At 61.1% G+C, this 27,728-nt stretch overlaps 1 protein-coding gene across 1 annotated transcript; it reads left to right on the plus strand.

The window, feature by feature from the left end:
• On the plus strand, positions 1 to 27,346 carry UVSSA (UV stimulated scaffold protein A). Its single transcript, XM_061191840.1, has 14 exons — positions 1 to 170; positions 1,095 to 1,202; positions 2,355 to 2,685; positions 3,820 to 3,940; positions 4,755 to 5,057; positions 5,839 to 5,951; positions 6,044 to 6,172; positions 13,836 to 13,947; positions 19,100 to 19,244; positions 19,656 to 19,781; positions 20,503 to 20,686; positions 21,116 to 21,227; positions 23,847 to 24,012; positions 25,055 to 27,346. Exons 2-14 carry the CDS (start codon positions 1,105 to 1,107, stop codon positions 25,146 to 25,148), a joined length of 2,034 nt encoding a protein of 677 aa, XP_061047823.1. The 5' UTR covers positions 1 to 170; positions 1,095 to 1,104; the 3' UTR covers positions 25,149 to 27,346.
• Positions 27,347 to 27,728: the final 382 nt, after the last annotated feature.

The raw sequence follows: 27,728 nt of genomic DNA on the forward strand, positions 1-27,728 counted from the left end.
CGCTATCTTGGCCTGGCCGACCTTCGCCCCCGCGCCGCCCGGGCCAGGGCGAGCCAATGACTGTCGCGATCTGGTGCATGTGACAGGGGGCGGGCCCGGGCCCTTCGCTGGAAGGGTGAGGTGAGGCCCTTCGCCGGAAGGGTGAGGTGAGGCGAGCGGCCGGTCGCGCGGTAGGTATCGCGGTCCTGCGCCGCCGGGTAGGGGCGACGGGCGGGGGCGGGGGGCCGGAGGGCGAGCCCTCTCTCGGGGACGCCCCCTGCGTCCCCCCCGTGATGCCCCTACCGCACCCCTCCCCGGACGCCCCCTCCTCAGTCCGGCCGCTCCCCGGACTTCAGGACGGGGGCGGAGTCGGCCCTGATAGGGCCGTGGGCAGCCGGGTGCTGGCGTGTGCTCGGGAGAGCGGCTCCCGCCCCGGCCGCCGAGGGTCGCCGACGATAAACGTTACTGTTGGCGGGCGCGCCGGGAGAGGCTGCGCCCACCTTCCCGGCCCTTCGTTCCACTGGTGAAGCCGAGCCCTGTAGCCAGGCAGGCGTCCTCGGCGCCCCAGGCTCAGGGCGACCCCGGCCCCTTCCTTCCTGCGCAAGCGCCCCGGCCTCCGGGCGGCTCCCCGCGCGCAGATCGAGTCGCAGCAGTTCGCTCCGGGTGTAGAGGCCGCCTTGTGGCCTTTGGATGGATAGTCGTGTTGGCGAGGGAAGAGGGGCGGCGGCGGTCCTGTGGGAAAGCTAATTTAACTAAGTGCAACTTAGACCGTTCGGATCCTTGCCTTAGCGCAGTGCGTGGCCAGAGGCGGAGAGCAGCCGGGGCTGCAGCCTCTGCCGCGCTGGTGGGGTCGGACCGTAGAGCTCCAGAGCTCACGTGCTGTAGTTGCTGCTTTCCTCATTTCCACCAAAAAGGTCTTGTTGGGCTGACTCGGAACGTCACCTTGAATTGTTGTATTTCAGCATCGGGGGTCACCTCCCAGAGGCCAGGGAGCGAGGACCCAGCCTTGCGCCCACACCCCGATGCCCAGCACACAGTGGAGCCCAGCAAACATTTGCTAATGAAACCCAGAGCCCTGAAGTACTGGGTGGTCATTTAGCGTGTCTGCATTCCAGGTTTGTACATATGGACCAGAAACTTTCAGAGTTGGTGGAAGAGCTCACGACTTCAGGAGAGCCCCAAGTGAACACCAAGAAAATGAAGGAGCTGAAGAAAATTTGCAAGTACGTCGTAAGCGTTCACGTTTTAGGTGACGGCTGCCTCAGCAAGCCCGTGACAGCCCTGGGAGATCGTGGGGCTCCCCCGGGGTCCGCCCTCCCCTGCCTGTCCCCACGATCGACCCTCTGCCAGGAAAGAACCAGCAAAGGGACACGCCCGGGACGTCTCCCCAGAGCCCTGCAGCGCCTGGTTGTGTTCTGGGTAGCGGTCCCAGGTGGGGCTGTGTGGCATGGGGAGAACCCAGGAGGGCTGTGGTTGGTGTCTGTTCACTCCCCTGTGTGTGTGTGTGTGTGTGTGTGTGTGTGTGTGTTTGAGCATACGTGTGTGACTTATGGATTAGTTACTGTTGGAACGTTCGATGGGTGGGAGGTTAGAGGTCATAGCAGGTGGGCTCTGCAGGACTTGTTTTTCATCACCACTCCTTCTTTTCTCCTACTGCCGAGGGCCTCTCAGATGCTGGGAACATAAGCCGAGGAGATTTACTGATCATTCTCATTCTGTGTTTGCAAAACAGGAGAACTTAAGTGATCGTGTTAGTGATTTACGTTTTGATAAAAGATAGTGGCTCAGATCAGGTTTCGCTGCACACCCCAGAATCCCCCCAAACAGCAGGGTGTGTGCAGGGGCGGGGATAGCTGGGAGGAGGAGCAACGAGGGGTCGGGGTGTGTGCCAGCCCCGCCAGGGCGGCTCCCAGAGGCCCACAGAGCTTTCTGGGGGTGCTGGGATGTGTGGTCTCCCCTTGGGGTGGGGTCTCTGCTACGCAAGTGCAGGGCCGGCAGACCTCTACCCGCGGGCCGGCCGGGCGGGGAGTCCTTCCGGCTCTGCAGGCGGTCAGGTCTGCTGTGGGCACTGGGCTGTGGACGGGCGGTCAGCCGCTGAATGAATGAATGGGCCTGGCTGAGTCCCAATAAAACTGGGCACCCACGCTGAATCTCACATGTCAGGAGGCGTTACTCTTTTGATTTGTTTTAACCAAAGAAAAGAAAAACTGTTCTTGACTTGTGGGCTATGCAGAAATAGGCAGGGGCTGGGTTTGGCCCGCGGGCGGTAATTTGTCCACTTTGCTCTGGAGGAAGGGCAGAGGGCTCTGGGAGGGCCTGCGTCCCTGCCACCTGTGGGTGCGTCAGGCGCCTGATGAGGACGGCTGTGTCCCCAGGTCTTCAGAGGAGCAGCTTGGTCACACCTACCACCTGCTGATGGCCCAGCTGAGCCAGGAGCACGCCGAGGTCCGCCTCTCCGCTTTCCAGGTCCTGGACCAGCTCTTCGCCAGGTCTCATCACTTCAGGATGCTAGTCGTTTCCAACTTCCAGGAGTTCCTGGAGCTCACACTGGGCACCGACCACGAGCGGCCCCTGCCGCCCCCCAGGGAGGTGGCACAGAAGCTGAGGCGGGCCGCCACCCGGGCCATCCGTGGCTGGAACGAGAAGTATGGTACAGCCTATAAGAAGCTGGCCTTGGGCTTCCACTTCTTAACGCACAGCAAACAGGTGGGCAGGCCCCAAGCTGCACTGCCCCTCCCCGTGGGGAGACCTGCCTGGCCCCCGGGGGTACTGAAGGGGGCGGGCCTCAGGGGCTCCCAACACAGGAGGAGCAGCTTTGGGGGAAGAGCCTCAGCTCGTCCCCACGTGTAGGTGGTGCTGAGCCTTTGGACCTGGTTTCTAGGAAAGATGGAAAAGAAGGAGGAGGGAAGATTCAGCTGCTCAGACGCAGCCCTTTTCTGTGCTGGGCTCTGCGCTCGGGCTGTCCCCCGCTTTCACTGTGAGTTGCTGCCTGGGCTGCCACAGGCTCTGGCCGGCCCGGGTGGATGGTACCTACCAGTAGCGGTAGTGCCAGCCTCCCCCACGTGCCCGTGCTCCCGGCCTGTGGCTGCTGCCTTTCTTGCCGCTCCCTAGGGGTCCACTCGAGCGTTGTTCTCAGGCCCCTCGGTCCAGCCAGCAGCCTTCTTTGCCACTAATTGGAGCGAGCTTGTTGCCTGCCTGCCTGCAGCACGTGTGGGGCTGGAAGTCTTTTACGTCTTATTTTACTAGGAGACGCCGTTGGCTATGTTCTTTCCGGGGGTTAAACATTGCAGCTGAGCGTGTCGCTGTGTGTGTTAAAGCAGCGCGTGTGAACTTGAGACCCGTAGAGGTCATGAGTGTAGCTGGCGCGGCTGTGTCTTCCCTTAACGCCAGTTTTTTTTTTGTTTTTTTTTTTTAAACTCAGTTACTTTATTTATTTATTTTTGGCTGCGTTGGGTCTTGGTTGCTGCGCGTGAGGTTTTCTCTAGTTGCGGCGAGCGGGGGCTACTCTTGGTTGCGGTGCGTGGGCTTCTCATCGCGGTGGCTTCTCTTGCTGTGGAGCACGGGCTGTAGGCTTGCAGGTTTCAGTAGTTGTAGCACGTGGGCTCAGCAGTTGTGGCCTCACGAGCTCTAGAGCACAGGGTCAGTAGTTGTGGCGCACGGGCTTAGTTGTTCTGCGGCATGTGGGATCCTCCCAGACCAGGGCTCGAACCCGTGTGCCTTGCGTTGGCAGGTGGATTCTTAACCACTGCACCACCAGGGAAGCCCCCTTAGGCCCGTTTTTGATTCTTGTTTTACTGGGGTTCATGATGGTCAGGTCTGATCTTTACCTCAATTTCTCAGGTAGATTTCCAAGATGTGGACGCTAGGACTCTGGCGGAGAGAAAGCGAGCAGAGGAGAAACAGAAGCGCTTGGACAGAATCTACAAGGAGAGGTCTGAGCAGGCCGTGCGGGAGATGGAAGGTGAGCTGTGAGGACCGGGGGTGCCCCTGCGCCCACCCGCTGCACCTTCCCAGGCAGAGCTAGGGTCTCCGCCCAGCTCTCCGTTCTCCCGTCCCGGGGTCTGGTCCCTGACGGGGGGCGGGGGGCGGGGAGGCAAGTGGGCAGGCTGGCTGGGTGGAGCTGGTTCAGCTTGAGGGCTGGAGGAGGCACTTAGCCACAGACCCCAGCCCTCCCCTCTGGAGGCCGGGCAGCAGGAGGCACTCTGCAGGCCATCCACGCCTCCCCCTTGGCCCCGGCGGCCATGCTGGAGACATGCACCCCGCAGTGGTCTGCGCACACTTCCGTCTGATGCTCCCCCACCCCCCAGCCGTGGTCTTGCCGGCCTCCTCCCCAGATCCCCACCATGGGCCAGCCCTTCCCATGAGGGGCAGCCAGGGTGGGAGCACCTGGGGAGGATGCCTGGCCTCAGGACAGCCGCAGAGCAGGGAGAGGTGGTTGGCCCGGGGGAGATGCTTGGAGGGTGGGGGGCGGCCAGAGCGGGACGGTGGCGGTGTGCCCCCTCGGCTGGCTGCCGTCTTCCAGAAGTACTGCCCACGGAGGCTCTTGCTGGGTGTCCGTAGAGGCCGCCGGGCGCCGTCGCAGCATGAGTCAGGACTGAGGGTGGTACCCAGGACGTCCTGAAGGATGGCCTTGCCGCCAGCCGGGTGGTCTCTGGAGCAGGGCGCCTGCCTGCTCCTGTGGAGGAAGTGGGGGGCGGGGCTGGCGGCTGGCTGCATCCCCACCCTCGACGGCCAAGTCCTGATGGGACCCAGTGAGCCCCGTCTCGTCCTCCCAGAAATGTCCGGGGAGATCCAGAGCTGCCTCATGGAGCTGGAGAGCTGCTTCCGACTGCTGGTGCCCTTTGACCTTGACCCGACCCCGGGGGCTGCCTCGCCCGCCATGGCCGAGGAGGGTGGCAGGGACGAGGAGCAGCCCTGCTGCAGCAAGACCCTGGCCATCTGCGCCCGCCGCCCGGGAGCCGCAGGTGCGGAGGGGCCGCCCTCGGAGGACAAGGACGAGGACAGCGACCCGGAAGGGTTTGTGCGGCACCACGGGCTGGGCTCCCGCGAGTACACGCTCGAGGTGGAGCTCTCCTCAGGTACGCGCTGCGCCCACGCCCGGCCGCCTTGGCCACGGCCCCAGGCGCTTCCCAGAGCTTGGGCTTCTCGAGCTGTGGGGTCAGGGGTGACTTAGGCTCGTGGGTCCTGTGGTCCCCGCCCCGCGGACCTCATTGCGACACATAGGCCCGGCAGCGAGGGTGGGCCTGACGCGCCAGTGATGGGGCGCCCCTGGGGAGGGGTCAGAGGGTGGCTGGGAGAAAAGTCATTGAGAAACAGCTTGTCACCATGTTTGTGACGACACAGGTGGTGACAGGCTGGCCCCACGTGGCTCCTGCTTTCCAGCCACCGTTGGGGCAGGGGCACTGACCCCCCGTCCGACCCCATGTGGCCTGGGCCCCTCGGGCGGGGCTGGAGGACAGCCGGGCTGCAGGGAGAGCCCTGCAAGCCCCAAGGAACCGATGCCCTCTGGCCGGGGCCATGGAGGCAGGGCGTGCTGGAGGTTGGGGTGCCCGGCTGAGGCTTGCGGGTGTGGCAGAGCTCAGAGGGAGGACCCTGGGGCCCAGGGGCGGGTGCGGCCTCCACCCCGAGAGTAGTGCGGGGAGGGGTCTCCCGACCGCCTGGCGTGGAGGGAGGCCTTGGGGTCAGGTTAAATCTATCGTGGCCGAGATCACAAGGCAGTGAGTCTTCTTAGGGAGTCAGGTTTGGAGTCCTGGGTGATGCGTGGCTGGAGCAGGGTGGGTGGCAGTGCGGGTGGCCTGTCGGGCGCTCGGTGACCTGCCCGGATGATGGTTCCTCTGATGGCCCGTGTGCTTGCTGCAGACAGCCTGAAGGTGCACGAGGATGAGGACAACCTGGTCATCATTCACGTGGCCCAGGACACGCTCAGGCTCATCCAGAACAGGTTCCTGCCAGCCGTGTGCTCCTGGGTCCAGGTGGGCCAGGCGTGTGGGCAGAGGGTGCCAGGGCGACCCCGGGGGAGGGAGGGAGGGTGCCCGGCCTGCTGAGTGATTCTCCGTCCTCGCAGCTGTTCACCCGCGCAGGGACACATGGCGGGCACTTGGAGGGTGCCATCGACCTGAAGGCCGAGCTGGAAACTGCCCTGAGGCGATCTCGGGAGCTGGATGTCATGCCCGAGGAGGGCTGCAGGAGAGAGGTGAGTGCCGCCGGCCCGTCCGCCCGCGAGGACAGCCAGGGCACCTTCCTCTGATACCAGCTCGGCCTCCTAAGCAAGCAGGCGTCCCTGGGGCCCCAGCGTTGTTCCTCCTCTTCCTCCCTGGGAACCGACTTCCCCGAGCGGGAGCCCTGGACTGAGCACCAGAGACCACAGCCAGGCCCTCGCCGCACGTGGAGGGACTGGGACCGGGTCTTGGCAGAAGGGCGAGGGAGGTGGGCTGGGCAGCGGGCGGAAGGCTCTAGTTGGGGAGGGGGCTCCCAGGGCCCAGGCAAGGATGTGCGGGAGGCGGCCTCGCTGAGACTAGGCTGCCGCCTGGCCCGAGCACCTAGTAGGCCCCTTCCCGTGAACTCGGTAGCAACTTCCAGCCTCGGGCGTTTCTCCTGTCTGTGCATTGGAGCCGAGGGTGGCTGCAGGGTACGGGAAACCAGGACGTCTCTTACACACAGAGCGGTGTCTCAGCCTAGGGCGGCCGAGTGGGGTGGGCGTGGGGACTGGTGCCCGGTTTTGGGAGGGTGCTCAAGGCCCGCCATCTGCTGGGCATACGGCGCCGCCTCCCAGGTGCCGCATGGTTCGGGAGCGGGGAGCTGATCTTTGATGGCTGTGTCCCCAGCAAGGCTTGTGGGGCAGGGGCAGGCGTGTGGCCCTGGTCCAGGGGCCCTGGGGACTGGGCAGGGGTAAAGCCACCTGCTCCCGGACACAAGGCCCCTGTGCGGTGACCCCAAGCCTCAGAGGTGGTGGCGTCCAGGCCCCCTCCCGTGGGCTTGCACCAGGAGCTGGACCTTCTTGCCTGAAACGGACCGAGAGAGCTGGGTCCTCCGAGGGTGTCCCAGGGGGCCGTGGGAGGGCGGGGAGCCGCTACAGCTGGAGGGTGTGTGTGGGGGGAGGTGACAGCCACAGCTGGACGTTGTCAGCGATCAGAGGCGAGAAGCCTCTGGTAGGAATCAACGAGAAAACAGGCAGCAGAGTGCACTGTGCCCCAGGGACACCCAGAGCCGGAACCCCACAGGGTTGAGCTGTGGCACCTGAAGGGGGAGGAGGGCGGGGGCAGGGGCAGGTCCCTCCCCCGGCTCCCTCTCCCGTTTCCTGAGGAAGCCCTGGGGTTGGGAGAGCGCTGTTCTTTGCTGAGGAAAAGGTCAAGTTTGAAGCCCCTCAGACTTAGAGGGGAGAGTGGCCAGCACCCTGGGCCTTGGTGCCTCGTCCTTGCCCCCAGGGGCCCGCGGGGATGGGCCCTGCGAGAGTTTCTGAGAGTTTCCCAGCCGAGGGCCGTCCTCTGCCCTCCTCTTCGCGGGTGTGCAGCCCCCGGGGACCGGCAGAGGGCGATCTTGACCTTCTCCCGAGACACGCGGGCACGAGGCCTGGTCGTCAGCTGGGGGCCTGGCCCTGCTTCCGTGGCCAGTAGGGCTTTGCTCGGTGCATAACTGAACAGGAAATAAGTTCTGTGAGTTTTGACCGAGATATTTGTTTCACAATGAGAAAGGTGCTTTCTGGGCCCGGGGGAGGAATTGGTCTGGTCCATGCATCCTCTCAGGTCTGGTGGGGGAGGGGGCGTGTTTCTGAGCCTCAGCGGACTCCCGGCGTGGTGTCAGGGTGGAAGGCCGGGCCGAGAGCAGTGAGGGGTGTGGGGATCAGGGGTTGGCACCGTGTGCCCCCTTCACAGGCACCTGAGACCGGCCTGTCTTGCTCGGAGGCCTCCTTTCCCTCACTGTGTCTGGCGGGGCTGGGGCAGCTCCCCCCTTTTCCGAGCAGCGGGCGTCCTGGAGCAGCCAGGGCTTTGGGGGAGAGCCCCAAGGAGAGAGCGGGCAGCACAGTCTGGTCCCTCCGGGTCTGGGGCCAGCCTGCTCTGCCCGGGCCGGCAAGACTCGGAGCCCGGAACTGGTAGCAGAACCTTCCGGATGTCTTGACACGGCTCCCTTGAGGGCCACTAGGTGAGGCCAGCTGCTGGGAGCGAGCCCTGAGCGGCCCACTGGGTCTGGTTCCAGCTTGAGCATCAACGCATCCTTGACTGTGGCCGGGCAGCCCCAAAGCCCGGGAGGCACGTGACGACACGGTCAGGTCAGAGTGCACTCCGTGCAGGGCGGCGGCTGAGGGCACGAGCTGGGGTGGCTGGGGTCTGTCGGGGGGGGCGCGTGGTCGGTGTGGGAGTGGCGCTGCCCGGTCAGGCTCCTCCAGGAGTTGATTCCAAAGGCCCTGAATCCTTGGAGAGCGTGCTCGCTGGTTCACTAGCAGCGGCGGGCCTGTTGATGGAGTGATTGGGGCTTGGCCGCTGAGTGGCAGCGCCCCGCTCGCTCGGGCAGCCTGCTTCCCAGAATAGACGCGGCTGCGGTATCTGCACATCTGCGCCCGCTCCAGGCGGCCCAGTGGTGGTTAGAGTTACGGACCAGTGTTTCTCGCTCGCTCGTTTTCACGTAAAATGTCGGGCTTAAATCCTTTGCCTGGTGTTTCCCCACTTAGCGTGAGCCGAGCTGGGAGCGTGTGGTTAAATATTTGAGAATGTTAACAAACGTGGAAGAGACCGAAGCTGATGTGAAGGTCGTGCTGAAGCTTAGACGATGGTTCCGACCGTGGAAAGTGTGGGTCGTGCAGGGGCTTCTCCTGGGCAGCCTGACTGCAGCCAGGCCAAGGGCATTTTTTTCAGATTTCCTGTTTCAGTCTGTGTGTTGCCGTATTGTTTTCCTTTTGATGTAGACGTTCTGTCTTTAAAGAATACTTAAGCCAGCTTAAATACGTTTAATCGTTTGTTTTATAGAGTGTCTGTCCCAGTTCCTTGTGGAAGCGGGCCAGGGATAAATCTTAAGTAGATCGATATGGAGCATCGTTTGGTAGATTTAGTTTCCAGTCCTGCTGCTAGAGGAGAGGTCTCATAATCCATGGCTGCTACATCCGTTAAACTGATAAAAATCCTTTGAAAACTTTTAAATTGTCTGCTGTTAACTATGTAGTAGCTACGATCACCACTTAACTTTGTATTGTGTAATTAACAAAATATTAATCTTCCCCCAACCCGTAAGTCAGAAAAAAATAATTCCAGGCATCAGTCTGTTTAAGCTGTGGACTGTGGGTGTCTTCTCAGTTGTCGGGTTCCTCGCTTCCACGGCTGGAAGGCCCGCGCGGATGCTCTCGTTCTCACCCGTTGGTGGTCTGAGGTGGCAGCCACAGGGTTTTAAACTCAGACACACCCCGTCTCATCGCAGAAGTGGAGATCGCTCTCTTAACTCTGGGTGAGGTTTTCTTCCCGTTGTTCGCCCAGGCGGGTGCGCGGGCCAAGGCCAGGCTGCTGTCACAGCTGTGCTGTGCGCTGGAGGCGTTTCTCTGCTGCAGGAGCTGAGTGCTGGCTTCCTGTAGGTGAAAAGGAAGGAGCAGGGAACAAGGGGAGTGAAATGTTGACCGTGTCGGCGCCCCAGGGAAGCAGGGGAACTAAATCAGCTGGCAGTCAGGGCAGTCAGGACCTTGTGTTCGGCAGGGCCAGTAAACAACCTTCCTGGTGACGCGCCCTCTCCATCACCACCGCGCTGAAGGCTGCTGCGTGAGGGCTGGAGCCGGGGGAGGGGGCTGCACACGTTCTCGCGAGGACCGGGAGCGTGTTAGCTGCTGGGGGGGCGGGGGTCAGCCATCTCCCCCTGCAGCCCCTGGGCCCTCCCTGCCCTGCAGCCCATCCTCCCCAGCACCCTCCAGGGTGGCCGCTCTCTTTCAAACACTTTTCACGGGTGGTCCCGTTAATTCCAAAATCAGCCCTATGAGGTCGATTCCATTTTCACCGTCCTCTGAGAGATGGGAAGACTGAGTCTAGGGGGAGCCGTATGGGTCTTCTCGCCAAGGCCGAGGCGGCATAGCAAGCGCCTCGCTTTTGCTAGGAGGTCGCGCTGAGGGAGGAGAGCGAGCGTCAGGGCTGCGTCAGGGCACCCGGGAGGAGAGCGCTGCCCATCTGGACGCGGAACAGGCTCAGGCCACCTGGCCTCGGCTTGGAAGTGGGTGTCCAGGCGTTTGGTGGCCTCCTTGCGCACCCCCGGCAGGCTGGCCGAGGTGCCAGAGCAGCTCCCAGGGCTCGGCCGCGTGGGAGCGGGTGAGAAGGGGACAGTCAGTCTGACTGGTGGCTCTCAGGCCCCCGTGCAGGAGGTGAGCACATGCTCCACGCCCCGTCCGCCTCCTGTTCGCGAGCCCGTGGTGGTCACCGCGCGTCCTCTGTCCTCTGAGGTGTGTCCTGGCAGTGGAGATGCGCGTGAGATATTGGCCTGGCTGGGCAATTTGCACCGCGTCCAGGGAGGGCATTAGCATATAAATAGCAGATGTGATGACGACCATCACAGCTGAGCACGTTTAATTTTTAGTTTATAAGATAGAATGGGGTTTTAAACGCGTTGCCATCAAGCCGCAGAGACAAATGCGTCACTTGTCTGACGAGGCCTTACATCATTTTTTTTTTTAAAAAAGGGAAACAACACACACATGAAACTGAACAAAAGTGATTTCTTGGGTGAAAAGTAATGGAGATGGCGCCCCGAGTTAATTAGATCGCACAAAATTTATTTAATGGTCCAGCTGTATCTCGGGCGTGCCTTGGGCGGGCAGACCTGGGAGGTGGCTCTTGCCATCCTTCTCAAGTAATTAGCAACCCGCTGCCCTACTTCTGTAAACGGATTACGTTGTATATCTTAGCTGTTTTTATTGCTTGTTTAATTATGATCGCGGAGCCTCATTTTTCTAAATCCTTTTAACTGTGGGCGAGAATCAAATTGTGTGAAACCAGAGGAAAGCCCAGGGCATCCTCCACACTTCCCTGCGGCCTTGGGAGGGTTCAGTTTGGGGCCTAGCCCTCACCCAGACCGTTGACCACAGGGCTCGGACGGCCTGCCCGGGCCTCCGAGGCCCTGGGACTTGACCTGTTAGGGAGGGTGGGCGCACCCCCAGGGGCGGCCTGACATGGCCTCCTGGCCCCCAGACGAGGGCGGGCTGCTTTCTCAAGCATGTCTGGTGGTCTTTCTTCCCGATTGGGAAGCTCAGCTCCCAGCGAACTGCTCTTGAGAACCACTGGCAAGTCTGGCCCCGTTTTGAAGGCCACCCACCCTCAACCGATTCCTCCCTAGGGCGTGACCTCCTCCTAGGATCCTCGGGCCTCTCCTCACCCCTGCTCTGCCCGTAGTGCCTCTACCCGCACCCAGTGTGGCGTCTGACCTGATCTGTGACCTTTAACCTTGGGGGGAGGTTGCCGCCGCGACTGCCTGGGACCCCTGGGCTGGCCCCTCGAGCACAGGTGGATGCTTTCTCGTGGGCCTCGGTATCCCCAGCCATGTGCTTTTCGGAGGCCTGGAGAGGACTGTCCAGCCTGCGGGCAGGGGGTTTGCTTCCTCTGAACAGGCCCTTGGCCTCAGGTGTTCCGTCCGCAGGGATTGTGCCTCGGGACATCTGCACTGTTGTTCTCCCGTGCGGGTAGTGTGCCCAGAGCTGGACGCAGAAGGTCCCGCTGTGTGCTCAGGACATCAGAGCCCAGCCCAGCCCGTGTGAAGTAGAACTCGAGAATGGGTTCATTCAAGCTTGAGTTCAGTGTCAGCAGCGAAGCCCCTGCTTCCTTCTGCAGGGCTGTGGTTTGAGGGTCACCCCAGCTGCTGAGGGGTTTAGGACACGAGCGTGGCAGCGATGGCCAAGGTAGCTCTCGTACGAGGGCCCCGGGGCCGCTCATGGCAAAGCTGTGCCCGAGGACCTGGCCGGGGGCCCTAAGGAGGCAGCTCTTGAGGGCCAGACGGTCTTCCTGGGTGCCATACGGCCTCATGGCCTCGTCAGTGAGAATTTACGAACAGAGGGAGCCAGGGCTCCGTGTTTAATCACGGGGATAAACAGCTTTAGTTGGGGGGGAAGAAGGTATAATTCCTAATAGTTAGCTAAGCAGCTAAATATTTTTTAGGAAAGGAAAATTTAATGAAAGTCCCAGGTGAAATTCAAGGGTGTGAGCAATAAGCATAATATTTTATGAAAGTGAGCCTCATATTTAAAGTCTGGCACTATGTGTTATGCATTGTAGCACCCGGTCCACATCTACCTTTTAGAAAATTAAAACACATAAATTCTGTTTAGTGTTTGATACGCACTGCACTAGCCGGGACCGTGATGCCCTAAAACCTCGGGCTGCTTTCCACCTTTCATAAATTCCTGGGTAGGTTCTACACAAAAATAATTTTCAGGTCCGCGGCTCATTGTTATTCAGACGTGATTGATCGTCGTCATTTGCTCAGCTCCGGAGTTCAGTGCCCTGTCATTTCCAAAGAGTATAATTGGGACGTTTCACAGGTCAGCGGCGGAGACAGGCTTCCCTTTTGATCAGTGTTAGACCGGTAACAAAAATTACAGTTTCCAATGATTAATGTCTCCGTGCTTCCCAGACGCACGCCGCGGGTCGTGCCCAAGCTCAGTGCATTTGCATCTGATTAGGCCTCGCGGGCAGCTCCTCCGTGGATTCCGGGTCCGCAGGGCGTGGGGCCTCCCGGGCCTGGCAGTGCCAAGGGCAGCTGCGGCCTGGCTGGCCTCCTGCCCTGCGGGTCGGCAGGCCGGGCCCTCCGTCCTTCTTCCGGCGTGCCTGTGTGCCCCTGAGGCATTGCTGTCGAGATGGGCTCTGGAGGGGAGGGCAAGTCTGATGGATGCAACCATTGGTTGCTATCACCCCGACAGCGGGCTGCCTCTCTGGACGTTTCCTTCGGGTGGGCCTGAGAGGCTGGAGGCAGGCAACGCCCCCGAGTGTTTCAGGATGGCACTGGCAGCGGGGCCGGGCTTCTGGGCACCTTCCTGCCGTGACCCTCTCAGGAAGGACAGGCCCCACGCCCTGTCCTGGAGTGTGGGGGGTCGTTGAGGATGGGTGAGGGAGAAGGGGGGCAGGAGGCTACTCTGGCCTCGGAGGGGCTGCGCCTCCGGGTCTGAGCAGCATGGGCTGCCGACACCTCATTCATGCTGCACGTGGCCCCAGCACATTGGCACGTGTGCGAGGCCGTCGGTCATCCTGCTTTTTGGAGGGCCCTCTGGTCCTCACGAGGTGAGCCCTCCGTGCTCAGGGTCCCTGCCGCTCCTACCCAGCCGGGCACTGCCCAGGAGGGGGTGGGGGCAGAGACGGAGGGGACGGGTCTTGAAAAGAACGCCCTGGGTGGTTCTTGGGTCCCTGGGCTTGAGGGGTGGGCGGGCTCCAGGCACAGCACAGTGACCCTGCCTCGCAGAGCAGCCGGGGAGGTTGGCCTTGTCCAGAGGACGCTTTCTCTTCGGTGGTGTTTTAACAAGCCGTCTTGAGGGTAGAGTATTCCAGAAGTGCTGTGGTCACACCGGCACCACTGGATGCCCAGGTGGCAGCCAGCCCGGGGCAGGACGAGGTGCTTTGGCCTGGCTGGAGCTGGATCAGGGCCGTCATCCAGGCCCTGCCTGTGCGGGTGAGACCTGCCGCTCGTGGGGGCTCTGTGGGCTGAAGCAGTGCCCGTCCGTGCATCTCAGAGGGCCGGCCGGTGGAGGAGCGCATGCGGCTCGTGTGGTTTAGGGACGGGAGCGGACCTCAAGCACGGCCGTCACGGTCGACACTAAACCCCAACCTGGAGAAAGTCCACAGAAGCAGGACTGGGGTTGTCCGGGTCTCCGCCTGCGGTGTCCACTCACAGGTCTGGGGGTGTGTCCACAGGCGGCAGCCCCGGGGGACAGGGACGAGGACGAGGACGACGAGGACTTTGTGGAGGTCCCGGAGAAGGAGGGCTATGAGGCCTGCATCCCTGAGCGCCTGCAGCCTGAGTGTGGTGAGTGGCCGGGTTGGGGCCGGGCGGAGGTCCCGCTCAGGACGCTGCCCTTCAGGGCAGACCTCACATCCGGCCTGGGGCCCGCCAAGGAGGGAGCTGGCCGTGGTAGGCACCCCGAGTCTGTGCCACCTGGTCCTGAGGTTCACTGTGTCCCCGCCCGTCGACCCTGCGGAGCCGCTTTCATTGAAAACCATGTGATTCTCATTTCCTGATCGGGGCGCTCACTGGCCTGGGCCCCTCCCCGAGGCCCGCCCCGGGTTCCCGCTGTGCCCTTGGTGGGCAGGCCCTGCTGCCACTTCCTGTGGGTGCAGCCAGGCTGTCCACACACGGAGGCCCCCGACCCACCCCACAGGCCCATGCTGAGCCCGCCGCCCTGCAGCTTCACTCCCCACCACGGTGAGGGGCAGCCCTGCTTGGGGTCACAGAAGTCTCAGCCGTCGGGAGCGAGTCCAGGGTTGGAAGGGCACCCTCAGAGCAGAGAGCGCCTCCTGGGCTTGGGGGAGGGTGTTGGGGGCACGTGGAGTGGTTCCCGCGGCGGTAGGGCCCTTTGGGCTGGGAGGGAGTCGGGGGGAGGCCACTGCCTCGGTGGGTGGGGGGCAACCACCCCACATTCTCTGGGCTCCCCTGCTGCGCAGTCTCCGTTTCTCAGGGGCGTCACAGGTCAGGCGGTGTCCTCCTTCCCGTTGATGGAGTCGCAGCCTGACGTCTGGCCCAGGAGCAATGACACACCTTGAGAAGGCGTGCTACCCATGACCTGTCTTTCCCATGTAGCATTCTTTTCTTTTCCAAAAAATCTCCAGAAGCCTCGACTGCACAGGAGGCATCTCTTGTCCAGAGGAAGCTAATAAAACCAAGATCGCGTGTGGGTTTGTGGCGAAGTGGACAAGTTGATTTGAATCGGAGTGTGTGAGATGAGATGTGAATTTGTTAGTTTAGACGCTCAGGCAGTCGGAGTGTGAGGACATGACCCGTTAGGCGTGTCACACCAAGTTACCACACCAGCTTCACGGCCCTCCAGTGTTTGGGTCCTGCCATCTGTGCCACGTGACCCGCCTCCTGCCCTCCCGGCCCCCGCCCCGCCCTCGGTCCCGGCTGCTCCCACCACGCCGTCCCAGCAGTGGGGCTCCTCTGACCACTGGGCCACTCCCTGTGTCCTCTGTTCTGCCTCGTCCTCCAGATGCCTGGCCTGCCCCCCGCGAGGCCTCGTCCCACACCCGTGAGGCTGCTAGGGGTGCTGGAGGCCCTGGGGTGCCATGACTGCCCTACCAGGTCTCCCCTGGCCGCCCCGCCTCGAGGGAGCTCCAGCCCCGCCGGGAGGCTCCCAGGTCGCCAGGCAACACTGTGGGTGACCGCCTCCAGGTGTCGCCGCCCGCCGCTTGTCTTCCCAGCGGGGCCCCAGGTGTGACAGAGCGGAGCTGAGCCATCCCCTGTTGTTCGTGGGCCGGGCAGCCTGGGAGCCCACGCACGACAGGACCTGCTGAGCTCCGGGTCTGTCCTGCGGCAGTGGGGGGCTGGGTGCCGTCCCCCCGTTCCCTGGAGGGGTCTGCGGCCTGGTCTGGAGCGCAGAGCTCGGGGCCGCGGGGCCACTGCAGGAAGCGCTGGGCGCGCCAGTTCATAACTGTAGTTGATAGTCCGTCACTGGTTTTTCAATTAAACTCAGGTGACTCTGCAGTAGATTCGGTCTAAATCCACAGCTGAGGAGACGGGTGCCCATTTTCTTTCTCATTTCTTTCTCTGAATTTTCACTGAGGGGCTTTTATCTTCCCGTTAATCCTACCGTTTCTGTCAGGACGTAATCTCTTTCTCAAATTTACATTTTAATTACAAGGCCAGCTGAACTAGGTAAAATCAATAGTGTCAGGCTCGAAGCCGAACTCCACGCGGAGCCCCCGCCCCTCCATTTCCTGCCATCGATCCCGCCCGCCCCATCTGCTTCAGCGCTGCAGGCACGGAGGTGCCACTTGGTCAGTTTAAACCAGCCCAGGGGCTTTGGGCATTCTCATGACTTCCTCAGAGCTGCCGAGAGAGCAGATTTGAGCTGAGATCTGTGTTTGAGGCAGACGCCCCACGCGGGTGGGTGGGGCTGGCGGGGTTCACCGTGACCTGCGACCTCTGGTCTCCCCGGACTCAGTGTTCTCCCCGAAAGCACAGCACCCGGGGCGGGGGGACACGTCTGCTTTTCGGACTTTTACCTTGCAAGTGTGTTAGGGAGATTGAATTTCTACAGCACTGTGAGAACGGTAGTGTTTTTTTAGTGCTCTGAGTGTTTACCCTGCTTCAACATGCTCACCCATCTTTTTAATGGTTTAAAACAACAAATCAATGAAAAATATATTTCATTCTTGTAACTCTTAGGAATTCTCGTATCGATCTTTGGGCTGCGATTGTAGCCACCTACGTGAGTGCCACAGCGGCCACTTATCAGTCCCGCCTCCCCGTGTGTGCACGTGCCCGTGTCGGGGTCTGCACCAGTTGGTAACGCTGCATTGTCGGCCTCCCGAGTGGGGGCATCTGGAAGGCTCTGTGACTGGACCCGGGATGTGTTGGTGACGGGGCCGGGTCCCCGCCGGCCTTCCGAGAGCACCCAGGCCTCAGAGCTCAGGGTGCTGCCGGGTGACCAAGGTGGACCCTGCCATGCCAAGTGCTCTGCCCCATGTCCTCCACTCTCAGCCATGGGCACCTGAGAAGCAGGGGTGGACCCCGTACTCTCAGGGCCGTGCGCAAACTTGGAGGGCGTCTGGAGCAGGCAGGGCAGGCGTTTTCGTGAAGGGCCTGGGGTAAATGGTTTCGGATTTGTGGGCAGTACGAGGCCTCTGTCGCAGCGACTCCCCTGCCGTCATCTACAGAAGCACCAGACAGCACGCTGGCCGTGCACGCGGGCAGGCCACGTGCAGACACTGGGAGGACTTGGCCGCGAGGTCTGCCCGCCCTGCCGCGGAGAGCCCGGAGCTGATGGCGGCCGGAGCCAGCCTTCCCAACCCGTCCTTGTCGCCTTTCTCCCCTCCCACCCTCTCCCGCTTCCCCTTCCTACCCCAGGAAGCACTTCCCCTGGCGTCCAGCTCTCAGTGCTGTGTCATTTCCCTTCTGGTTTGTCTCTCCAAGCGGGGGATGTTCTCGAGTCCGTGCACGTGGATGGAGGGATGGAGACGCGCCATCCGGAAGGCCAGGCTCATGGCGTCGCGGGCAGCGCTGCGTGGCGGTGTTGGTGCTCCTCTGCTCCCGTGGCGGCTTTTTGGCCCCTGGAGCTGCCTGCCTGGCTGTCTTGTCAGTTTTCCACGTGTCCTGGGAAGGACTTCTCAGACGTGAGGCCCCAGGGTGTCTGTCGTAGAAGCCACGACCTCCCTGACCCTTCGTCCACCACCACTGGCCAGAGTCCGGCCAGAACTCCCAGGGCGCTCATGAGGCAGAGCCATTCACATCCGTGACACCTTCACACGCTCTTCTTATGCAGCTTTTTGATGTAGAACCCAGTTTTTCTTGTGGTGACATCGGCTCAGCTTTCTTCTAGTTCCCGTTGGCACAGCGAGTGTCTTTTCATCTTTTTATTTTCTTTTATTTTTAGTCTCTGTTAACCTTTTGTTTTAAGTGGTTCTCGCCAAAGTGGTAAATTGCTGATTGTTTTTAATTTCATCAGTGTGTCTTTTCATTGACTTGAATCCATTGAGTTACTACTGTGTTCTCAGCTGGGGTTGCCAGTTTGCTGCACATCTGTTTGCCAGCCTTCCTCTTTGGTTTGCTGTTGTTGCTACTGTTTTGTTTTATTCTTTTCCCTACCTTTTATTTGCTGGGTAAACTTTTTTTCTGCTGGTTTTGAAAGTGTTCGTCCAGTATAAATAAAACGATAAGAGTGTTTTTGCTTCTGATGGTGATGCTTGCTCGGGAGAGTTGCACTCACACTTCCCCTCGCCATGCGCCTCCCAGCACGTCCCTGTCCCCATGTCCTGCACAAGATGGGGGACATGCTGGCTTCCGCTCGCTCAGGCCCCCCAGCCCGGCACGTTGGGTCGTCCAGGTACCAACTTACTTCTGATGGTTGTGGGTACTCGGGTTTCGGGGGAGGCGGGAGTGAATCTTACCAAGTCATTTCTTGGCCTTTACTCCCCGTGTCCCGCAAACCCTCCTGAACCTCCAGGTGGGGCTGTGTCCTTCACCTGCATGTTGAAACCTAGCGTAGCTGGGTATAAAATTCCGAGTTTGATTGTTGTTTCCCAGACCTTACACTCACTGTTGTTTTAAAGACACTGGTGCCTGTGGGATGCTTATGGCTTCTGAAGGAAAGCTTCTCAGACCTTTCTGTTTATCTCTCGCATTCCTGAACATCCTTGTAAGTGACTTGCACGTTCTTCCTTCTGTCTCCTTCCTGACACTCAGTGAGCCCCTCGGTCTTCCTCTGATTCCAGGAAGGTTGGGCTCTTTATTTCATCCGCTCCAGTTATCTTTCCTCTTTCTGGGGTCCAGTAATGAGGAAGTTGATGCCTGTGTGAATGCCCTTCACGTCTCTGACCAGAGAGAGCTGCCCATGGGTGTGCAGCTGCCGTCCTGGCCTTCAGCCCGGCCTGGAGTCGTCCTCTCCTCTGCTTGCCCGCCGTCTTCGTCTTCCTGGCTCCCTCTCTGTGGGGACCTGCGGGGGGGTCTCCAGCTCCTCTTTCTTTCTCACCTTCCAGATATTTTGTTTCTTGTTCACCTCTTTCTTGGCAGCGGTTCCCTGTCTGGAGGAGAGTTTGGGGAGGGAGGCACTGCCCTTGCTCTCGGGATGGAGTGCCTCTGAGGTCCTAACCCACACCCTGCCCCGTGCCTCCTGGGCAGCCCCTGGCCCAGGTGCCCAACTGGGAGGGGCTGGCAGGGGTCAGGGACAGCCCGGGAATCGGCACAGGTGGACCAGTAGGGCCCAGTTGTGTCAGAGAAGCTGCCCTCCCCCTGCCCTGGGGACCTGGGCACAGATCCTGGCCTGCAGAGGTGGCCTGGTGGCCTTGCCGGTGAGATGCTGGCATTGGGGCCTCATCTGGCTGGTGGGGCAGGTGCTGTGCTGATGGAGGGTTCGGCACCCTCACACGTGCTGTGCCGTCACTGGGGGATGGGGACACGGCGCCCTCCAGGGGTCTGTCCGGGGTCATGGGGATGGTGGCCAAGAGCAGATACGTCTCTGTCGCAGAGCTGAAGAAAGACCCAGCCACACTGGCCTCGCAGGCGAGGAAGAGAACGGGGAGCAGCGAGGAGGCCTGTGACCCCACCTCTGCGGCCGCCCAGCTGCATTGGCTCCAGCGCCACTTGCCCCCGGCCTTGCCCCCGAGCCCCAGGTGATGCCCGGACACTCGCCCCTGCCCAGGCAGCCCCGCGTGTGCACCCCCGGCCGGGCAAGCGCCTGCCAACATCCGTACTGGGGCGGGGGCTGCAGGGGCCGGGGGTCCTCAGTGCTGGTGTGTAGGCCAGGCCATGGGGGCGGGCCAAGGTTCTGGGGTTCAAGGGGGCAGGCGTCAGGACACCCCTGGGCCCAGCGTGAGGACCGCAGATCTGAGGCCAGCTCCCCGTGTGGTCTTGGGATGGCCAGCCTTTTCGTAGGGCTTCAGTGGCTGCCCTGGGTTCCAGGTCTGAGGTGGCAAAGGTCACAGCCCAGGTGTGTGACCGGGAGCTCCGGGGGGTGTGGAGAGGCAGGTGGCCGAGGCTGGCTCCCGGCACCACATCACTGAATCCTCCTCTGCTGTCTCCAGGGTGCCGCTGGGTCCAGAGGAGGCCGAGAAGCTGGCGGCAGAGCGGGCCCGGGCGCCTGTCGTGCCCTTCGGGGTGGACTTGTGCTACTGGGGCCGAGAGGAGCCGACGGCCGGGAAGATCCTCAAGTGAGTGCGGGCGTCCCGCGGGTCCTGTGGGCCACCCGGCCTGCCCCCGGCCTGGGCGCAGGGGACACACAGCCGGCGCAGAGCCCGGCTCTGCCGCGCAGGCCCTCACGCGTCCCACCGAGCGCAGCTCTCGGGCTCTCGTAGGCACGGTGCCCGGGGTCGTACAGCCCTGCCCAGAGGCCTGTGGACCTTCTTTGAACCTCCTTGTTACCTCCTGGGGGGATGTCCCCTGTTGTCTGCCCTGATGGTTGGGCGTCATGACAGACGGCATGAAGGCTTGTCTGCCTAGGACTGGGGTCCGGCCCGGCCCAGCCCACTGCTCCAGGCTCTCCGCCCAGGCCCTTGTCACGACCCCCCTCTGGTCCTCTGACTTGGATCTCCGCGGGCCGGGCCTGGGGCTCCACAAAGACTTTCCGGGAAGCCGTCCCCATTGCTGCGCTGGACGCTTTCTCTCCGGAGTGGGCACGGGGCGGGGGGTGGGCGGATCTGTCCTCTGTTAACCTCCGTCAGGGAGCCCCTGCCCCGGGTCCAGGCCAGGCTAGGGCGGCGGGCCGCCGGGGTGGGGTGGCTGGCGGTGCCCCCGCCGTGCTAAGCGTCCCTGCTCGTCCTGGATGGACTCACAGGCCCAGGGGTGCCCCCTGCTCAGCCGCCCAGGCCGGCCTTGCTGCGGGTGCTGTGGTGGCCACCCCGTGACAGCGCTGAGCGTCCGGTCCGTGTGTAGGTCCGACTCTGAGCACCGCTTTTGGAAGCCCCGCGAGGTGGACGCGGAAGTAGAGAGCGCCACTGTCTCTGAGTCTCTCCGGAGCCGCCAAATCACCTTTGCGGGGCGATTCGAGCCCGTGCAGCACCGGTGCCGTGCCCCCCGGCCCGACGGCCGGCTCTGCGAGCGCCAAGACCGCCTGAAGGTGAGGAGGGTGGAGGGCTGGGCAGTGGGGTGGCCACCTTGGCCAGGCCAGGATGGGGCCGGAGGGAGGCGCTGGGCTCCAGCCTGCTGGTGCCAGGACCTTTCCCCGGGTGGGTGGTCTGACACGTGGGCACAGGGCTGGGTTGCTCTGCCCTGGTTCCTGCATCCCCGCCCACATGTGTCTCCTGAGCGCGCTCTGTGCTGGGCCGGGGGTCCACGGAGGCGGCCCTGTGCGCCAGGCGGGGCTTTGGCCAGACTGACACCAGATCTCCCTCCGCTGCCTGGCTCTGTCACGGCTGCGCCCGAGGGCCCTTCCTTTGAGGGGTGTGTGGGCAGAGGGTGGTGTGGGCTGGCCGTCCCCGAGAGCTGTGAAGGTAGGGATGGCCAGTGGCCCCCTCCCGCCTCAGAATTGCTCCGTTCTTTGCCTCAGTGCCCTTTCCATGGGAAGATCATCCCAAGAGATGACACGGGACGGCCCCTCCATCCGGAGGACAGGGCCCGCGAACAGAAGCAGCGGCTGCAGAGGCCGGCGGGGCGCCGAGGTAGGTCCGGGGGACGGGGTAAGGGCATCCACAGTGTGGGGGACACCCTGGACCCCGGCAGCCTACAGGGTGGCCCGTGGTTTCCACGGGTGGTCGCCTGCCGCCTCCCGCTCAGTCATAACTCACAAGCGTGGCCGGGACACTGTCCTCGGGGCTAGCAGGACACTGAGCGCCAGCCTGACCGCATTTTCACACGGTTCCTGACGGGCGATGTGGACACACCCATGGCCAGAAACCAGCTTGTCATCGTTTGTTTGGGTTCTGGGTTCTTAAACCTGTTTTTAAGCAAATGGAAAAACCGAGGCGTGAGAAGTTAACTGGCTGAGCCCCGAGCTGCCTCCAGGACGCCAGCTGCCCCCCTCCGTCATCTGCGGTCTTGCAGAGCCATGCACGAGGGGCCGGGCAGGAGGGCTGTGGCGTGTGTGGTGTGCGATTTGCGTGCACGTGGACTGTGTGTGCGCGTGTGTGGGCAGAAGGTGAGGGTCCTGCCCGGTGGTCCCAGGCATCCTTGCTGAGCCTCTGAGGCTGGGGTGCTCTGTTGGGGTCCTCCTCAGGGCCCCCGTTTTCCGGCCTGTAGGCTGTTTCGTGCCAAACAGAGAGGGGCTTTCGTGCCAAAGCCACCGAGACGCTGTTCTCCGCCGGTCAGGGAGCTCATCTCATCCTGGCATGTGAGCCGGTGCTGTGTTCTGGCGCGAGCTGCAGGTGGCGGCTGCTTGGCCCCCAGAGGCCCCTGAGCAGCCGGGCAGGGTGGTGACCCGCAAAAGCGGCATCCCTGGCAGGACAGCACCCGGGCACGCTTGGGGTGGGGTGGGGGGGCCCACCGGGGCAGCCCTGACCCGTGTCGACGTCCCGTGGTTTGTCAGATCTGGGCTGGGGTCTGGAGGCCGTGCCGCCTCGGGCCCCTTTTCTTAGAAGAAAGGCCAGGCCCACGGCGCAGAGCCCCCTGAGGCAGAAGGCCACTGTGTCTGTAGGGGTGGTGCTAGCGTAGGTCTCAGCTGGGCCGTGTGTCCTCTTTAGCAGGGTTTTTCCCTTTGACGCGAGAGACAAATGTTAGATTTCGGCCTCACACCCAGGGTTGGCGCCTGGAGCCCTGGAGGGCGGCGGGGAGGGGCCCTGACCCATTAATCCGCAGGCGAGGCCTTCCCTGGTGGCCCACACTCGGGAGCAAATTAAGTGCCTATTTTTGTGTCAGCCCTGAAGAGTATCAGGTTCTGCAGCCCTCGGTGACTTGTTAACAACGGGTATCGGGCCGGGGCCGCGGGCCAGCGCTGGCCAGTCAGATGTGAAAGAGCATCTCTTTACTAACTACAGTATCGATCCCCGCCTCCCTCACACGCCGGGCAATTTTCTTTTCCCTGGCGCTAACCTCAGTGACAATGCGCGCGGAGCTCCAGGGCCCGTCAGCACGCAGGACGGCCCCGCGGCCCGGCTCTTATTGATTTTTTTCAAAGGCTTTTAAATTGCTCCTTCATTTTACTGAGATGCTCATTTCATCTCTACTGGGTGCCGGCGTTTTTCCGTTGTGTTTAAACAATTGCTCCATTCACCGGGTTCCTAAACTGTGACGCCTTCTCATTACTGGGAGATAAACTGTTTGGACAGTTTTCCTTAATCTTGGATTAATCGTTCCTGTATCTGGATTGTGCCGCCCCGTATTCCTTCACTTCAAAAATCAACTTGGGGAGGCCTCGCTATCTGTCTGGGTGCGTGGCTTCTCCCCGCCGCTGGACGTGCCCTGCTTGCCGCCCAGCCCCTCTGCCGCAGCCCCCCAAGGGGCTCTTGTTTGCATGGTGGGCGCCATCGGGGTTTGGGGTGTCCAGCCCCCTTCTGCCAGCCAGGGCCTGTGTCCATAGGTCTGGGCACGTTGGGGGGCTGTGCTGTCACACTCCTGACCAGGGCGGCCTTCCCGAGCCAGCGGGCTAGATGGAGCCTGAATCTCAGGGACCTCCACGCGACCCAGCCCTGCCCGCCGCCCCAGCAGAAGGAGGCTGAGGCGGAAGTCGCTGCCAGGGCAGTGGTGGGTGGGGGTGCGACGCTGGCCTCTGGCTCCGAGGCCTGTGCCCGCCGCGTTGGGAGCCCCCCATTTAGACAGTTAACGCTTCCCGTCTTGGCAAACAGGCACACTGACCTGTCTCTGTTGCAGCCGGGTCTGGTGAGACCAGGCCTTGGGGCTGGGTGACGTTTGTTTCCTTGCGGAGCACCGTCTTCTGACCTGAAGGGCCCTGGGCCGTGGCGGGAGGAGCAGGGCCGCCTGCGTGAACCGACACCCTCGTCGCTGGGGCCTGGGGCCAAGTTATCTTTGGACCAGTAAAGAGGCCGTGGCCACCCTGCTGTGCACACCCTCCGGCCAGCAGATGGGTCCGGAGGCCACGCCTGGGTTCTGGCGGGGCACCGTCAGCCAGGAGGCGGAGGCAGCCTGCGCGTGGCACTGCCCCTGGCCGCCAGCCTCGGTTGCCTTCCTGCCTAAGGGGTCAGTGGAGGCACCCACCTTGGCCTACGGGGGCCTTGCGCCCACTCCTCGGGCAGCCGGTGGCCCTCCCTGCCCCAGTGTCAGGGAGGACTCGGAGCTCAGGTGAGGTCGGCGCCGGGAGTTTTCTGCAGTGTCGGGTGTGTTTGCAGCCTGGCAGGACCCTGAGCTCATGAGGGACGTGGAGGCAGCCACTGGGGTGGATCTCGGCTCGTCCAGGCCCGGTGGGAAGGGCAGGCGGCGGCGGTCCGGCCTCACCGACCTCAAGCGGCAGGCGGACACAGCGCGTGCACGCATCGCCAAGAAGGTCTTCGCCAAGTAAGAGCTCCTCGCGGGGTCCCGCCCTCCGCCCCAGGCCCGGTGTTGCTGGCGGCGAGAGTGGAGAGGCCGCCAGCCCGTGCCCCCACCGCCCACCCCCCACCCCACTGCTCTGGCGGCCAGAGGCGCTCCTCGCGGCGCTGCCAGGTGCCCTAGAAGGCGCGAGGGTGTCTGCGCCCAGGCCCCATGGGCGCCGTCCACCCCAGGCAGGGGAGGCGGCGCCAGGGCCCTGCCCGAGTCGGGTGAGCAGGAGGGCGGCTTCCTGAGCACCCCCGCGGAGCCCCCACGGCTCCTCGCCGCCGGCCTGCCGTGTGCGTCTGCATCCAGGGGAGGGCTCGGCCCCCGAGCTCCGGGCACGAGGCTGGCTCCCCGTGGCTCAGCCAGGGGTGATGGTGCCGTGGGTGCTGGCGCCCGGAGGAGCGGGGGCCGGGGGCGTCCTCCGAGGGGCCGGGAGCTGTGGCCGGAGCCTCTGTGATCTGTGAGGGAGGTCGTGCCTGACCCCTGGAGTGGTACCCGTGTCCGGGTCTCCTCAATGCCAGGCCCCAGCGGCTTCCTCCCAGGCACAGGCGCTACCTTGTCACGGCAGCCAGGCTGGCCGCGAGACGCGCGTTCCTCGCCGGGCGTCGGGCTTTGTGCACAGTGGGGCGAAAGCAAGCTGGGCTGAGTGGATCCAACGTGTCTTGACCGCCTCTGCCCACACGCTGCTTCCCGCCCGGTTGCTGGGCAGGCTGCGCCCTCGTTCTGGGGTGCACCCTGGTGCTGGCAGGATTGGGGATCCTGGGAGCTGCCTTCAGGGCTCAGGGAGCGACGGGAGAGATGCCAGGACGCGGCCAAGGCCACGTTTCAGGGGCAGAGCCACTCACTGTGGTGTCCGGCTCTGGACAGGGAAGCTCTGGCTATTTCCGAGCTGTGTCACCTGTCCGTAGGGAGCGGACGGGCAGCCGGCCCAGGACCCATGCCTGAGCCCAGCCAGGCTGCAGTCAGCAGCCCGGAGCCCTGGCCGGTGCCTCCCTGGTCACGTCTCGCTGTGCTTTCCCTGCAGGGCCGCTGTGCAGAGGGTGGTCACAGCCATGAACCAGATGGACCGGAAGAAGCATGAGAAGTTTGCAAACCAGTTTAACTACGCGCTGCATTAGAGCGCCAGGCCGGGTCCACTCTGGCCGTCAGCTCCTCTTCTGCTGCTGCTGAGCTAGGACGGGAAGGCAGGCCCGGGTCTGGGCTGTAACGACAGCCACGATCATAGTGTGTGTTTAACGTGAAGCAGTGGTGCACTTTCTGCTTCAAGTGCCCCAGAGGTGTGGACTCTCCCCCCCTCCTGTGGACTCTCCCCACGGCCATCGCTTACGGGTCTGACTGCCTAGTAGCCCGGGGTGAACTCGGGCAGCCGTGTCCACACGTGGGTGTCTTGTACAGCCTGTGCCCTTTGTGGTGTGGCTCAGGGTCGCTCAACATCCAGGGCGAGTGCGCAGCCTCCAGCCCTGCCCCCCAGCCTTCTCCTGCTCGGAGGAAAACCCACATTTCACGTTGACACGAAGGGGAGCCAGCTGTTTGCTCTCGGCATTTCCAGCTCACAGGCATGCTGGTGGTGGTTCCACGTCAGAATGCAGGGAACTATCTCACTCTTTGTTTTTCTAAAATCAACTTTATTGAGACGTAACTCACGTACCGTAACGTTCATGCCTTTAAAGTGTACAGTTCGGTGATGTTAAATACACTCACAGTGTTGTACAGTCTCCACCACTGTCTAGTTCCAGAACTTTTCATCACTCTAAAAGAAACCCTGCTCCCAGCCCCGGCCCCCCCTGGCCTCCTGTATCTGGATTTGCCTTTGCTGGACGTTTCCTGTGAATGGAGTCATAGCAGCCTGTGGCCCTTTGTGTCTGGCTGCCTTCACTTAGCACAGCGTTTTCAAGGTTCTTCCCTGCTGGGGCCTCTGTCCGTGCTTCATGCCTTTTTATGACGGGATAACTCACCACTGTGTGAACATACTGCACTTTGTTCGTCCGTTCATTGTGGGCATTTGGGTTGTCTGCACTTCGGGGTTATCATGGATGATGTTGCTATGACCATTTGTGTACAGGTTTTTGCGTGGGCATATATTTTCATTCCTTTTGGGTTTATACCTAGAAGTGGAATGGCTGGGTCACGTGGTAACTCTGTTTAACTTATTGATTGAATTGCCAAAACATTTTCCAAAGCAGCTGCACCGTTTTCTATCCCCACCAGCAGTGTATTAGGGTTCTCGTTTCTCCATGTTCTTGCCAACATTTGCTTTTATCAGTCTTTTTAATTTTAGCCATCTTAGTGGGTATGGAGTGGTGTATCATTGTGGTTTTGATTTGACTAATGATATTGAACATCTTTTCATGTGCTTATTGGCCATTTGTGTATTTTCTTTGGTGAAACATCTAGATCCTTTGCCCATTTTAAATTGAGTTGTTGTTTTGAGTTGTAAGAGTTCTTTATATATTCTGGATACTAGATCCTTATATGATTTGCAAATATTTTCTCCCATTCTGTGTTTTCACTTTCTTGATCGTATTCTTTGAAACACAAAAATTATGAATTTTGATGATACCCAATATATCTATTTTTCCTTTTGTCACTTGTGATTTTGGTGTCATATCCAAGCAGCTGTTGCTTACTCCCAGGTCATGAATATATACTCTTATGTTTTCTTCTAAGAGTTTTAAGATGTAGCTGTTCATTTTAGGTCTTTGGTCCATTTTGAGTTAATTTTTTTTTTTAATTTTATTTATTTATCTTTTATTTATTTTTGGCTGTGTTGGATCTTTGTTGCTGCACACGGGCTTTCTCTAGTTGTGGCGAGCGGGGGCTATTCTTCATTGCAGTGCGCGGGCTTTTCATTGCAGTGGCTTCTCTTGTTGCGGAGCACAGGCTCTAGGCGCGCAGGCTTCAGTAATTGTGGCTCGCAGGCTCTAGAGCGTAGGCTCGGTAGTTGTGGCTCGTGGGCTCTAGAGCGCAGGCTCGGTAGCTGTGGCACACGGGCTTAGTTGCTCCGTGGCACGTGGGATCTTCCCGGACCAGGGCTCGAACCTGTGTCCCCTGCATTGGCAGGTGGATTCTTAACCACTGCGCCACCAGGGGAGCCCCATTTTGAGTTAATTTTTGTCTGTGCTTCATTCATGTGGATATTCAGTTGTCTCAGCATCATTTGTCGAAAAGATTATTCTTTCTTCCATTGAATTGTCTGCACTTTTCTTGATCATCAATGGACAATAAATGTGTGAATTTATTTCTGGACTCTCACTTCTATTCCCTTGACCTATATATCCTATGCTACTGCTACAATGTCTTGATTAATGTAGCTTTGTGGTAAGTTTCGAAATCCTCCAACTTTGTTCTTTTTAAACATTGTTTTGGCCATTCGGGGTCTTTTGCATTTCCAAACAAATTTTTGAGCCACCTCACGTGTCTGTCGCTGTTGCTAAAAATAAAGAGTAATGGAATCTCAAAAATGAATGAATGAATGAATGAATTTGTGCCACCAAAAAAAAAAAAGGGGGCCTCTGAGATTTTAGGGATTGTGTCGACCCTAGAGATCACTTTGGAAAGTATAGCTGACCTTTGAAAAGCACAGTTTGAACTACACAGGTCCACTTACACAAGGACTTTTTCAGCAGTAAATACTGCAGGGCCGCGTGAGCCGTGGCTGGTTGACTCCTTGGAGGAGAACCACAGACGCAGGGGCTGAT

This window comes from Eubalaena glacialis, chromosome 5, assembly GCF_028564815.1.
Source record: "Eubalaena glacialis isolate mEubGla1 chromosome 5, mEubGla1.1.hap2.+ XY, whole genome shotgun sequence".
NCBI classification, from domain to species: Eukaryota; Metazoa; Chordata; class Mammalia; order Artiodactyla; family Balaenidae; genus Eubalaena; species Eubalaena glacialis.